The sequence below is a fragment of the Lutra lutra genome, chromosome 13 (genome assembly GCF_902655055.1).
Source record: "Lutra lutra chromosome 13, mLutLut1.2, whole genome shotgun sequence".
NCBI classification, from domain to species: Eukaryota; Metazoa; Chordata; class Mammalia; order Carnivora; family Mustelidae; genus Lutra; species Lutra lutra.
In genome coordinates this window covers 47,331,000-47,346,457 of record NC_062290.1, presented here as the reverse complement: position 1 = coordinate 47,346,457, position 15,458 = coordinate 47,331,000, and the positions used below count along the sequence as shown (strand labels likewise).

The window sequence follows — 15,458 nt, the reverse complement described above, 5'->3', positions numbered from 1 at the left end:
ATGGGTCAGCCTTTCCTAGAATTCACAACAGAATTCCAGTTTGGGAGGCTGCCGCCTTTGCAAGTCAGCTACTGAAGTGTAGACCACACTGTTCCCAAGAATTTTGGAGGAGGAGACAAACAATATTCTCATATATAGCTGTCAGAATTAAGATAAGACAATTTCTAACATATTTATTTATTTTATTTTTAATTTAATTTTTTTATTATTATTTTTTAAACATATAATATATTTTTATCCTCAGGGGTACAGGTCTGTAAATCGCCAGGTTTACACATTTCACAGCACTCACCATAGCACATACCCTCCCCAATGTCCATAACACCACCCCCCTCTCCCAACCCTCCTCCCCGCTTCAACCCTCAGTTTGTTTTGTGAGATTAAGAGTCACTTATGGTTTGTCTCCCTCCCAATCCCATCTTGTTTCATTTACTCTTCTCCTACCCCCTTAACCCCCCATGTTGCGTCTCCTCTCCCTCATATCAGGGAGATCATATGATAGTTGTCTTTCTCCCATTGACTTATTTCGCTAAGCATGATACCCTCTAGTTCCATCCACATCGTCGCAAAAGGCAAGAGTTCATATTTTGATGGGTGCATAGTATTCCATTGTGTATATATACCACATCTTCTTTATCCATTCATCTGTTGATGGACATCTAGGTTCTTTCCGTAGTTTGGCTATTGTAGACATTGCTGCTATAAACATTCGGGTGTTTCAGTTTTTGTTTGTCCTGGAAGCTTTTAATCTCTCCTTCTATTTTCAATGATAGCCTAGCTGGATATAGTATTCTTGGCTGCATGTTTTTCTCATTTAGTGCTCTGAATATATCATGCCAGCTCTTTCTGGCCTGCCAGGTCTCTGTGGATAAGTCTGCTGCCCATCTAATATTTTTACCAGGACAAACAAAAACTGAAAGAATTTGCAAATACCAAACCAACTCTTCAGGAAATATTGAAAGGGGTCCTCTAAGCAAATGAGACCCTAAAAGTAGTAGATAAGAAAGAAACAGAGACAATATACAATAACAGTCACCTTACAGGCAATACAATGGCACTAAATTCATATCTCTCAATAGTTACCCTGAATGTGAATGGGCTAAGTGCCCCAATCAAAAGACACAGGGTATCAGAATGGATAAAAAAAACAAAACCCATCTATATGTTGCCTACAAGAAACTCATCTTAAACCCGAAGACACCTCCAGGTTTAAAGTGAGGGGGTGGAAAAGAATTTACCATGCTAATGGACATCAGAAGAAAGCAGGAGTGACAATCCTTATATCAGATCAATTAGATTTTAAGCAAAGGCTATAATAAGAGATGAGGAAGGACACTATATCATACTCAAAGGAACTGTCCAACAAGAAGATCTAACAATTTTAAATATCTATGCCCCTAACATGGGAGCAGCCAACTATATAAACCAATTAATAACAAAATCAAAGAAACACATCGACAAGAATACAATAATAGTAGGGGATTTTAACACTCCCCTCACTGAAATGGACAGATCATCCAAGCAAAAGATCAACAAGGAAATCAAGGCCTTAAATGACACACTGGACCAGATGGACATCACAGATATATTCAGAACATTTCATCCCAAAGCAACAGAATACACATTCTTCTCTAGGGCACATGGAACATTCTCCAGAATAGATCACATTCTTGGTCCTAAATCAAGTCTCAACCGGTATCAAAAGATTGGGATCATTCCCTGCATATTTTCAGACCACAATGCTCTAAAGCTAGAACTCAATCACAAGAGGAAATTTGGAAAGAACCCAAATATATGGAGACTAAACAGCATCCTTCTAAAGAATGAATGGGTCAACCAGGAAATTAAAGAAGAATTGAAAAAATTTATGGAAACAAATGATAATGAAAACACAACGGTTCAGAATCTGTGGGACACAACAAAGGCAGTCCTGAGAGGAAAATATATAGCGGTACAAGCCTTTCTCAAGAAACAAGAAAGGTCTCAGGTACACAACCTAACCCTACACCTAAAGGAGCTGGAGAAAGAACAAGAAAGAAACCCTAAACCCAGCAGGAGAAGAGAAATCATAAAGATCAGAGCAGAAATCAATGAAATAGAAACCAAAAAAACAATAGAACAAATCAACGAAACTAGGAGCTGGTTCTTTGAAAGAATTAATAAGATTGATAAACCCCTGGCCAGACTTATCAAAAAGAAAAGAGAAAGGACCCAAATAAATAAAATCATGAATGAAAGAGGAGAGATCACAATGAACACCAAAGAAATACAGACAATTATAAGAACATACTATGAGCAACTCTACGCCAACAAATTTGACAATCTGGAAGAAAGGGATGCATTCCTAGAGACATATAAACTACCACAACTGAACCAGGAAGAAATAGAAAGCCTGAACAGACCCATAACCAGTAAGGAGATTGAAACAGTCATCAAAAATCTCCAAACAAACAAAAGCCCAGGGCCAGACGGCTTCCCGGGGGAATTCTACCAAACATTTAAAGAAGAACTAATTCCTATTCTCCTGAAACTGTTCCAAAAAATAGAAATAGAAGGAAAACTTCCAAACTCATTTTATGAGGCCAGCATCACCTTGATCCCAAAACCAGACAAGGATCCCAACAAAAAAGAGAACTACAGACCAATATCCTTGATGAACACAGATGCAAAAATTCTCGCCAAAATACTAGCCAATAGAATTCAACAGTACATTAAAAGGATTATTCACCACAACCAAGTGGGATTTATTCCAGGGCTGCAAGGCTGGCTCAACATCCGCAAATCAATCAATGTGATACAACACATTAATAAAAGAAAGAACAAGAACCATATGATACTCTCCATAGATGCTGAAAAAGCATTTGACAAAGTACAGCATCCCTTCCTGATCAAAACTCTTCAAAGTGTAGGGATAGACGGCACATACCTCAATATTATCAAAGCCATCTATGAAAAACCCACCACAAATATCATTCTCAATGGAGAAAAACTGAAAGCCTTTCCGCTAAGGTCAGGAACACGGCAGGGATGTCCGTTATCACCACTGCTATTCAACATAGTACTAGAAGTCCTAGCCTCAGCAATCAGACAACAAAAGGAAATTAAAGGCAACCAAATCGGCAAAGAAGAAGTCAAACTATCACTCTTTGCAGATGATATGATACTATATGTGGAAAACCCAAAAGACTCCACTCCAAAACTGCTAGAACTTGTCCAGGAATTCAGTAAAGTGTCAGGATATAAAATCAATGCACAGAAATCAGTTGCATTTCTCTACACCAACAACAAGACAGAAGAAAGAGAAATTAAGGAGTCCATCCCATTTACAATTGCACCCAAAACTATAAGATACCTAGGAATAAACCTAACCAAAGAGACTAAGAATCTATACTCAGAAAACTATAAAGTACTCATGAAAGAAATTGAGGAAGAATTGGAAATGGAAAAGAAATGGAAATGGAAAAATGGAAAGAATGGAAATGGAAATGGAAAAGTGTTGGAAATGGAATTGGAATTGGAATTGGAAATGGAAAAGAAATGGAAAAATGTTCCATGCTCCTGGATTGGAAGAATAAATATTGTGAAAATGTCTATGCTACCTAAAGCAATGTACACATTTAATGCAATTCCTATCAAAGTACCATCCATTTTTTTCAAAGAAATGGAACAAATAATCCTAAAATTTATATGGAACCAGAAAAGACCTCGAATAGCCAAAGGAATATTGAAAAAGAAAGCCAAAGTTGGTGGCATCACAATTCCGGACTTCAAGCTCTATTACAAAGCTGTCATCATCAAGACAGCATGGTACTGGCACAAAAACAGACACATAGATCAATGGAACAGAATAGAGAGCCCAGAAATGGACCCTCAACTCTATGGTCAACTCATCTTCGACAAAGCAGGAAAGAATGTCCAATGGAAAAAAGACAGCCTCTTCAATAACTGGTGTTGGGAAAATTGGAGAGCCACATTCAGAAAAATGAAATTGGATCATTTACTTACACCACACACGAAAATAGACTCAAAATGGATGAAGGATCTCAATGTGAGAAAGGAATCCATCAAAATCCTCGAGGAGAACACAGGCAGCAACCTCTTCGACCTCAGCTGCAGCAACATCTTCCTAGGAACATCACCAAAGGCAAGGGAAGAAAGGGCAAAAATGAACTTTTGGGATTTTATCAAGATCAAAAGCTTTTGCACAGCAAAGGAAACAGTTAACCAAACCAAAAGACAACTGACAGAATGGGAGAAGATATTTGCAAATGACATATCAGATAAAGGGCTAGTGTCCAAAATCTATAAAGAACTTAGCAAACTCAACACCCAAAGAACAAATAATCCAATCAAGAAATGGGCAGAGGACATGAACAGACATTTCTGCAAAGAAGACATCCAGATGGCCAACAGACACATGAAAAAGTGCTCCATATCACTCGGCATCAGGGAAATACAAATCAAAACCACCATGAGATATCACCTCACACCAGTCAGAATGGCTAAAATTAACAAGTCAGGAAATGACAGATGCTGGCGAGGATGCGGAGAAAGGGGAACCCTCCTACACTGTTGGTGGGAATGCAACTGGTGCAACCACTCTGGAAAACAGCATGGAGGTTCCTCAAAATGTTGAAAATAGAACTACCCTATGACCCTGCAATTGCACTGCTGGGTATTTACCCTAAAGATACAAACGTAGTGATCCGAAGGGGCACGTGTACCCGAATGTTTATAGCAGCAATGTCTACAATAGCCAAACTATGGAAAGAACCTAGATGTCCATCTACAGTCGAATGGATAAAGAAGATGTGGTATATATACACAATGGAATACTATGCAGCCATCAAAAGAAATGAAATCTTGACATTTGCGACGACATGGATGGAACTAGAGGGTATCATGCTTAGCGAAATAAGTCAATCGGAGAAAGACAACTATCATATGATCTCCCTGATATGAGGGAGAGGAGATGCAACATGGGGGGTTGAGGGGGTAGGAAAAGAGTAAATGAAACAAGATGGGATTGGGAGGGAGACAAACCATAAGTGAATCTTAATCTCACAAAACAAACTGAGGGTTGATTGGGGGAGGGGGTTGGGAGAGGGGGTTGGGGTTATGGATATTGGGGAGGGTATGTGCTATGGTGAGTGCTGTGAAGTGTGTAAACCTTGCGATTCGCAGACCTGTACCCCTGGTGATAAAAATATATGTTTATAAAGCTGTAAAAAAAAAAAAAAGAAAAAAGAAAGGATGAATACACAAGTTTTGTAGCAACATGGACGGGACTGGAAGAGATTATGCTGAGTGAAATAAGTCAAGCAGAGAGAGTCAATTATCATATGGTTTCACTTATTTGTGGAGCATAACAAATAGCATGGAGGACAAGGGGAGATGGAGAGGAGAAGGGAGTTGAGGGAAATTGGAAGGGGAGGTGAACCATGGGAGACTATGGACTCTGAAAAACGATCTGAGAATTTTGAAGGGGTGGGGGTTGGGAGGTTGGGGGCACCAGGTGGTGGGTATTGTAGAGGGCACGGATTGCATGGAGCACTGGGTGTGGTGCAAAAATAATGAATACTGTTATGCTGAAAAAATAAAAAATTAAAAAATATATAAAAAGGAAAAAATATATTAGTTAAACTAGTTAAAAAACGTTAAAAAAGAAAAGGATAAAAGTTTAAAAAAATTTAGCAGAAGAAGAGGAAAAAAATTGAAAAAGGAAAAAAAAATTAACTGCAAGGCTAAAGAATCATGGGGAGAATGCCATGAGCTCCGGCTTTGCTTTCCCCTCCTCTGGAATTCTGCTGCTATCCTTGGTATTAAATCTGCACTCCTTCATAGGTGAACTTGGTCCTGGCTGGATTTCTTGTTGCTCTTCTGGGGGAGGGGCCTGTTGTAGTGCTTCTCAAGCGTCTTTGCCCCAGGCGGAGGTGCACCGCCCTTACCCGGGCCGGGCTGAGTAAACCTCTCCAGTTTGCTTTAGGGAGCTTTTGTTCCCTGAGTGCTTTCCGAAGAGTTCCGGAGGGCGGGGATGAAGATGGCGGCCTCCCAGTCTCCGGCCCGGAGGAGCCGAGAGCCGGGGGCCCTACTCCTCAGTGCGCCCTCAGAGAACAGCGCCCAATTACTCCCGTCACCCTGGCCTCCAGCCGTGCTCCGAGCTGACCAAGCCTGCGACCGGTTTAAGGTAACCCCAAGCTTAGAGCTTACTCCTCAGCTCTGTCTCTGTAGCCGGCTTCCCCGTTCTAATACCTGTAAGCTCTGCAACACTCAGACACCCCCGATCCTTCTGTGACCCTGCGGGACCTGAGGCCACGCTGACCCTGCGTGGGCTTCACCCCGGTTAAGCCTCTGGAGCGATGTCCCTCAGCGGAACAGACTTTGAAAAGCCCTGATTTTGTGCTCCGTTGCTCCGCCACTTGCCAGGAGCCGGCCCCTCCCCCCGCAGTCTATCTTCCCGTCGCTTTGGATTCACTTCTCCGCCAGTCCTACCTTGCAGAAAGTGGTTGATTTTCTGTTTCTAGAATTGCTGTTCTTCTTCCCTTCGATCTCCCATTGGATTTGTGGGTGTTTGCAATCTTTAGATAAGCTATCTAGCTGATCTCCCGCTACCTGAAGTAGTATTCCATGCTACTTCTCCGCCATCTTGACTCCTCTCAATTTCTAACATATTTAAACCATTCCATATGGAAGATGCACTGCTAGATGCCTTTCAGTGCATGAGTTCAGTGAATATTCACGCTATTCAGTTATAATTGTTAAATCTGTTTTTTTCTCCTGAAATACACACAACTCACTATTGCTCCACAGATTTCCATGATTCATGTATTTTCAGCTGATTTGACCAAAGATTTTTCATTGCTCTAAATATTAGGAGAACGAATGCCAGACCCAGCTTCCTACACTCCTTTTTGAAGAAAGTCTGTCAGTGTTTATGTGCATGAGAATCTTGTGATGTAGTTATCCATCAAACATTGTAGTATTCTGAAAATGAGGGAATACTATCAGCGAGCAACAGAGAAGAATTCTTACCATATCAAACTCTCTAGAAAACAGCCATGGGGTGTTAGGACGCTGTAGTAAACAGTGTCACAAGGAGGGGTTAAGGAACCTAAAATGACGCCGATAATTCCGGGAAACATGATTTTATCCTTAGTAATAGATAATTTGATGAAGGATTGAATGAGTTATCCATTCCTACCGAGTGAATTCTTAAAGCGGAGCAGCTCGCTGATGTGCAAGGTAGTAAGAACCAAGACAGGATAAACCACCGTCAGTAGTTCAGTCATGATGAAAAACAAATACAACATTAAACATATTAACATGATTTGCGGAACATCGATACCAAGAATTCACTCGGGGAAAAAGAAATGACATAAAAGGGCAAACTATGCCCAGAATAATGAACCCCATTCCTCTTCAGGCGACAGCTAGAGGCCAAGGTCAAGGAGTGTGAGTAGGTTTGGGTCGATGATTCAGCAGCTTTGCTTTCTCGCTGTATTTTAAGAAACGCTTCTGAGGGGCACCTGGATGCCACACTGGTTGAGTGTCTGACTATCGGATTCGGCTCAGGTCATGATCTCGGGGTCATGAGATTGAGCCCTACATCAGGCTCCATGCTTAGCACTGAATCCACGTGGCACTCTCTCTCCGTCTCCCACTCCTGTTAGCGCACGCTCTCTCTCTCTCTCAAATAAATAAATAAATCTTTAAAGAAAGAAAAAAAAATGCAATATTCTTCTCCAAGTCAGACGCACTGACTCCTCTTATTCATGCTCCCACCCGCTCCAGCGTAGTCTCTGCTTATGCATTCCACCAAACTGACTCTCAGGAAGGTCAGCAAAGGCATCTGTGTTTCTGGCATCACAGGTAGTTTTAATCCACTTCTTCCAGGAATCCGCTGATGGTCTCCGAAACACATTTACTTCCTTAAAGACACTCAGCAGCATCCTCTCTTACCCTGTGCTGTATGGCCAAGAGGCCACCATCTCCTTTGTGGCTCTTCTCTCCCCTCCCTTCCATGGTTGAAGAGCCTTGGAATCTAGTTTATGTCTGTTTCTCACACGACACCGTCTCCCTGCATGACCACCTCGGTTTCTGGCTTTACCTGCTCGATGTGGACCTCAGCCATGGTGTTTCTTGTCAAATGCCAGCTCACCTCCCCCTGACATTGGACATACGTGCCTCTATGTATATGTCTGCCAGTGATCTGTATGGGGTCCAGAGCTTTTCTGAGTGCTTCCTGTGTGCTTCAACCTCTTCATTCTAGCAGCAGGTGAGAGAAGTCACTTCCTTTCCTTCTTCATCAGAACACTAAGTAGGAGGACTGTTTTTAGATTCCATCCCTACAGCAACCATATTTATATATCCCTACAAGCGAAGATGTAGACATCAGGATCTCTATTTATTATGTCCTATAGCTTAAGGTCAACATGCAAGTTGTCTTAGAGAAAGTCATTTGTCATTTCCAACGTTCATGCAGTATGATGGTAAATGCATTCTGCCGTCCAATTTCCAATGAAGGTACACAATCGGACCTGGTGTTCCTCTTTGAAAACCCTTTTGTCCTTAAAGTTCCATAAAGAAGAAAATATACATAAGGATACTGATATCATATAAAAAACATATTTTATTATATTCTGCGATGTAAAGGTGCACATCATGTTATATGAAAACCCTGAATCTTATAAATATTTACATAAATAAATATTTAAACAGATAAATAGACATGAGCAAGGTCATCTGTAAGCGACTACTGCTTGTAGAGTTGACATGTTCTGAAAACTCTTGACAAACTGACTGTGTTCATGTCTTCGGGTCAGCAGAAATGAGAGTCTCTGACACGGCAGAACTCCGGAATGTGTGATGTTATCAGTCAGAGGGAATCATTGCCATGTTGAAAGGTGTCTCACTTCTTTCTCCTTAATCTTTCTTGCAAGGCTGTTGATGCATACAAGGGTTTCATGATCTCTGCTCGGACCATCTCCCAGGCACAAGGGCTGTATTGCTTCTCTCGCAGATAGAGGGAGATTCTCTGGAAGTAGTTCCTCAGGATGGAGTCCCCATTCACGAGGGGCGTCTCTCCCATCCCCGCCTCCTGCAGGGGACAGGCTTCCAGGTGGCCCAGCTGCTCAGCAAGTCCCGAGCACAATTCCCCCAGGAGGGTCATGTTCCAAGGAGCAGGTGAGGCCTCCGGGCAGAAGAGCTGGAAGGTCTTCTGGTTCGTCACATGGATGACAGAGAGGGCTTGAGCCTTCTGCAGCTGCTTGCCGTCAAACACCTCCTGGGGGAAGCCAAAGTCGTTTGTGTACTTGTCACAGGAGCTAGCAGACAGTCTCCTCATTTGTCGCAGGATCATCAACGCCCTCCAGTGCATCAGGCCGTGGTCCTGAGGCAGGTCACATCCCAGAGAACCGAGGGAGTGGCAGCTGAGCACCACCAGGGCCACCAAAAAGGAGCAGGGCAGGGCCATCGGCGACCCTGGCTGGGGTGGGCACGTCTGGGACCCGTGGCTCTATCTTCTCTGAACATCTTCTCTTGTGCGTGAGACTTAAGTAGGGGACGTCGGAGTTTTCGATTTCTGAACATTTCCCTTACTTTCTACTTCTCTTTTTGCTTTCCTTTCTACACTTTCTACTGGGGTTTAGAGCATGGGTTTCTCAACTGTTTCTTTTTCCTATTGCCGACTCCTGTCACAGTCTTTCAAATATTCATGTAAAGGAACCTGCCAACAAAGGTGGTAACACAGATCTAGAGTCTAATTGTTATGAATTTATAGCTCTGCTTTATAGGTTAAGAAAGACAGAGTTCATTTTACTCTGTTTAATTCAGAATTTAGATTGACTAAAAATTTCAACTGAAAGCTATATTTAAAGCTATTTATCCTTTACCGGATATCTAAATATGATGAGTGACTTCTAAATTTTCTTACTTAAATGGAAATATAAAAGTACAATGCAAATTAAGTATTTCTAGAATGACACAATATTATCGGTGTCCCTCGATACTGAGAATCATTCCAAATGGCTAACAGCCAATGAATTATTCCATTATTTACTGCACGTTTGTTTTCAGTGTACTGTATTTAGTGGTGGCCTCAATGAGAAAATGATTTTTAACTTCACTTGCTGTTAGATACTCATCAAGTTATTCTCAAAATAATTTTTCTATTTAGTACCAGATAGAATTCCTGATTCGATGAATACGTTTTGAAGAATTAAATGATTATGTAGAATCTATTTGTATTTGATTTCCAAAGCCCGCATCCAAACAAGGCTCAAACACGAGCAATGTCTACAAGACAGCCCACTGGCATGTTGAAGCCTTGTTCCCAACCCTAGAACTACTTGATACATTGTGGAAGCAATTGGAACAAGGGTTCCCTCTGGTGGGGGGATGCTGTAATGGGGAGAGACCATGCTGCTCCAGAGGAGGAAGGATGGGGAAAAACTCAGGACCTTCTGCTCACTTTTGCGAGGAACCTATCTGCTCTTTTTTTTTTTTTTTTTTAAAGGTAATTTCGTTGAAGTTCATGGCTGATAACACTAGCAGAGTCCGTTCATTCCAGGAAAGTTTTTGTTTGTGTTTGTTTGCTCTGGAGGAGAACGTCCCACGAGGGGACAGACTTCTACATACAACACGAGCCCGTGTGCACACCTGGTCACTGTCTAGCCCACCTTGCCCCCTCGCTGGCAGCTCCCCTGTAAAGACTGTGACAGGCCACAGAACAGCAGCCTCCTGCTCCTATCTCCTCTCTGCTCCTGCCACTGTGACATCACTGCAGTGGGGACATTCCCTCAGGTCAACAATAGTCACCAGGAGAATAGAAAACAACAAGGCTTCTGCTAGCAGAGTTTCAAAAAAACCTGGAAATTTCAAACAACTTGTGTTCTTCTTTGTGGCTTTGTAATTGGAAGTAAAAGGGCCAGACAGAAACCACAAAGGAAAAGGAAGCAGCTGTGTGAATGGGCAGGAGAGGCTCCTGAGGAGGGAGGGAGGAGGGGAGCTCACAGGAGGTTTCTACACTGAGGGAGGGGGAAACACTATGATTGGAGAGTGAAAGGATGGGATCTGGGGAAGCAGGGTGGAAGGGGAAATGTGCTGTACCAGAACGTACAGAGTATGTGCACATAGGTACAGTGTCTATGTGTACCTATTATATTATTGTGTATCTAATTACATTCAAGGGATAGGCCACCCGTTCCCAATTGGTATTTTTTTTTTCACAGTGATATTTAGGAGGATTAGCCCTTTTCAGTCAGTTATAGGGAAAAGGCTAAGGGCCAATTAATTTTTAGGGAAAACATAAGATAATAGTTCTCATCTGTTCAACTCTCACTCAGTGGAAGAGAATAGATGCTTTGAAATGGGCCACTTCATTATCACAACAGCTCTAGGAATATTTCCACCCCACTTTACATCTGGGGAAACTGAGCTACAGAGCATTCAAGTGACGTTTTCATGATCAAACAACAAGGTGGAAGCAGAATCCAGATGCAGGGCACAGTCCTGTAGCCCATGGGATAAATTCCTGCCAGAGGTTCCTCTTGGGAAATTCTGAATCTTCCCTTCTGCCACACTTCCTGGAGATCATTCTTCCCTGGTTGCGTCCCACCTGCACTGGCTGCCCCATCTCTGTGCCCCCGACAGGCTCCCCTACTCCTTCTCAGCCTTAAATGTCAAAGGTTCTCTGAAGCTTTAGGGCATCTTCTCATTCCACTCTCACGTGAGACGGAAGGACTTTCAGTACCATGCCTCGATTTCCAAATATGCAAGACACATTGCCATTTAGTGTCTCCGGGATGTGCGTTGTTGGAGAGTCCAGACTCACCCCTGCATCTCCAGTGGGAAGTCTGCTGTCCCCTCTTCCTGACTTTCCTCCTTCAGGCTCCTGGTCACAGATCCCCTTGGCCTCAAGCACTGTGAAGAGGTAGAGTCAGACTATTCTAGAGTGATTGCTTTCCCCCTCCCTCTGCTGGCAAAGCCGGCAGATTTCCCTCTGTTCTTCACAGGGTCAGCCTAGCGGAGATTCCAAAGGTACAACTCACAAACCTGTGGGCTCCACCGACTAGGGAGGACTGGACGTGGTAACTGCCCAGCGGAAGCACACAGAGCCTCGAGCCAGGCTTCCGCAACAGCTCAAGTTCCTATCACTGCCTTCTCCTGGCGAGTGTGATTGTCTGCTCGCTCCTTTTTCTCCTGGTACCAGCGCTGAGACTGGTGCTGGGACCTCAGGTGTGAGTGGATCTAAGAAGAGTTGTTGTTTTCTGTCTTCTTGCATTTGGGGGTTGTTGGTTTGTTCTTGCTGCTGCAGCTGTGAGGTCAGGAAAACTGTTCCAATTGGTTCAGTGTTGATCCAGAAACCAGAGGATCCTGCAATAAGTGAACACGTGAACAACTTCAGGCTAGCTCTGTCCTGCAGACGGAGGCCCTGAGGGACAGTCCTGTCACAGACACATTTAACCACAATGCTGAGTAACTTAACTCAACACATTGTGTGGCTGATGCAGAAAGAGGAGTCCTTAGAAAGATGGAAGTCATGACTATGTGACTCAGTGTTGTAGGTCAAGAATATCATTTCTAGGTCCCTTTCCTGCTTTCTTCCTTTTTATCATTTCCCTTTCCTTATGTCTTCATTTGAATAGGAAGAGATGGGTCGCCTGATTTGGACTCAGACTCCTTCCCAGGCAGTCACTGTGTTTCTTCTCTCTCAGATGGAGATGGATTTGCTGGAAGCACAACTTCAATGCCAGGCCAGACCCCTCCAACCCAGGGGAGACTCCCCCACTCCAGTCACAGGTACCAGACACGTGTCTGGGGTTCTGGCTGCCCCTGGGGCCCTGGGCGGAGTTTCCCCATCAGGGACAGGTTCAGGCTGCAACTGTCGGCGCCCGGTGAGGAAGAGGGTGAAGGCCAGCTGGAGCATCTCGTGGGGGACATAGGTGGCCCAGGCCTCCTGGAACTGTCAGCCACGCACCATGTCCCAGAGGAGATGTCCTTGGGTAGGGAAGGGACAGATGCTCTTTCTTGTATCAGAAGCAGCAGTTCCTCCTGTGAAGCTGCCCGGGGACAGGAGGCAGCTCACAGACCAGAGCTGAGATGCTGCCACGGGGAACCAGTAGGAGCCCCGCAGATGGGATGGGCGCTGCACCTGAGGACTTCTGGTGGCCTGGCGGACCAGTGGGGGGTGCCCTGGTCCCTCATTCATCTTCAGTTCTTTCTATTCATGAGTCTTCAATAGAACAGGGTAGTTCTCCTTTGCAGAATGTTTGCAGAATGTTCCGATACCCTTTTCATGCCTTTTCATTTTTGTTTGCTTTTCTTTATATATGCTTTAGATGGCATAGAAGACATTAGAAGGCAATACCCAATTCAATTATTAGTTCATTTTTTCATGGTAGTTTAATTAGTCCAAAGAAAGTAAATCTCCCAGATGTATATTCTATCTATAGTCACTAGCTTCTGTTCTGTTCCTCGCCTTTCCTCTGCCGCCAGTATGGTTTCTGGGGAGTAATTCAGTCAAACAGCTGGTCCCCATGGTCACAACCCTTCTACTTCCCGGCTTCCTGGACCCTTTCCATGCACCCTTTGCTATGATGCAATTCCTTGAAGCGTTTCTCGGCTTTGAAATAGACTTTTAACCAATATTCGCTCTTACACTACTGCCTTAGGGCCATTCCACCTTTGTTTGCAGGGTGGCTCTTTTCTCCCTTAACCAGGGGAGGCTTGAGGCACCATTTCTCATTCTACGCTCTCCTCCCAGGCAACCACTTACCTCCTGGGCTTTACGTGAATGGAATGGCTTGTAAATGGCAGCACCTAGGATCCTTTTCGTTGGTTTTTTTTTTAAAGGATTTTATTGATTTATATGACACAGAGAGAGAGAGACAGCGAGCACAAGCAGGGGGAGTGTGAGAGGGAGAAGCAGATTCCTTGCTGAACAGGGAGCTTGACACAGGGCTTGATTCCAGGATCCGGTATCAAGACCTGAGGCAAAGGCAGACACTTAACCGACTGAGCCACTTGGGTGCCCCTGAACTATCCGTTTTGTAAAGAATATTCGCCATGCAGCTCCAGAGCAGGAAGGATGGGGAAAAGCTCTGGACTTTCTGCTCACTATTACTAGGAATCTATCTGCTCTTTTTTTTTTTTTAAGGTATTTTTGTTGAAGTTCATGGCTCATAACACTAGCAGGGAAGTTTTTGTTTGTGTTTGTTTGCTTTCTCTGGAGGAGAATCTCCCACCAGGGGACAGACTTCTACATACAACACGAGCCCGTGTGCACACCTGGTCACTGTCTAGCCCACCTTACCCCCTCGCTGGCAGCCTTCCCTGTAAAGACTGTGATGGGCCACAGAACAGAAGCCTCCTGCTCCTATCTCCTCTCTGCTCCTGCCACTGTGACATCACTGCTGTGGGGACATTCCCTCAGGTCAACAATAGTCACCAGGGGAAAAGAAATCAACAAGGCTTCTGCTAGCAGAGTTTTGAAAAAACCTGGAAATTTCAAACAACTTGTGTTTTTCTTTGTGGCTTTGTAATTGGAAGTAAAAGGGCCAGACAGAAACCACAAAGGAAAAGGAAGCAGCTGTGTGAATGGGCAGGGGAGGATCCTGAGGAGGGAGGAAGGAGGGGAGCTCACAGGAGGTTTCTACACTGAGGGAGGGGGAAACACTGTGATTGGAGAGTGAAAGGATGGGATCTCTGAAGGCATTGAGGAAGGGGAAACGTGCCGTACCAGAACGTATCGTATAGAGTATGTAGACATAGGGACAGTGTATATGTATCGTATAGAGTATGCGGACATAGGTACAGTGTATATGTATACATACTATGTTATTGTGTATCTATTTACATTCAATGGATAGGGTAAGGTTTTATAGGCAAGATAAACAGGACACTAGGTGAGGTAGGCACAAGGCAAGATTAATTAAAAGCGCTCTCCGGCAAAGTTTCAGGGCTCAGGAGAAGGGGAGCCAGGAAAGTCGGGAGGAGGTGGGCACCCTCAGGCGTGGTTCCGTGACTCCAGAAAGAGGAGTCAGGGAAGTTGCACTGGGAGGGAGTCCAGTGGGTCTTTTATCTGGGTTAAGAGAGGGAATAGGTTCACAGCCATATAAGGTACGGATTCGGGGATTGGAGGGTTGGGGGAGTCCTGATGTTCTGGTTTCTTGCACAGGTATCAGGTTACTTGTGGAGACATGACCTGGGCATACATCCTTATGGCCCGAGAGTCAAGGGTAAGGAAAGGGGGGGTGGCTGGAAGATGGCGGCCCAGGGGTCATTTTTTTTTTTTAAGATTTTATTCATTTATTTAACAGAGAGATCACAAGTAGGCAGAGAGGCAGGCAGAGAGAGAGGAGGAAGCAGGCTCCTCTGCTGAGCAGAGAGCCTGACATGGGGCTCGATCCCAGGACCCTGAGATCATGACCCGAGCTGACGGCAGAGGCTTAACCCACTGA

At 44.0% G+C, this 15,458-nt stretch overlaps 2 protein-coding genes across 2 annotated transcripts in view; both read right to left on the bottom strand.

The window, feature by feature from the left end:
• Positions 1-15,458, bottom strand: part of LOC125083069 (interferon alpha-1/2-like) — a 234,628-nt gene that overhangs the window by 127,548 nt on the left and 91,622 nt on the right. The gene's annotated exons all lie outside the window — the stretch shown is intronic.
• On the bottom strand, positions 8,893-9,472 carry LOC125083077 (interferon alpha-1/2-like). The gene has a single exon (XM_047698983.1). The coding sequence runs from the start codon at positions 9,470-9,472 to the stop codon at positions 8,909-8,911; it is 564 nt and encodes a 187-aa protein (XP_047554939.1). The 3' UTR covers positions 8,893-8,908.

Coding starts and splice junctions, on each gene's coding strand:
- LOC125083077 (XM_047698983.1), bottom strand. CDS start 9,472: ATGGCCCTGCCCTGCTCCTTTTTGGTGGCCCTGGTGGTGCTCAGCTGC.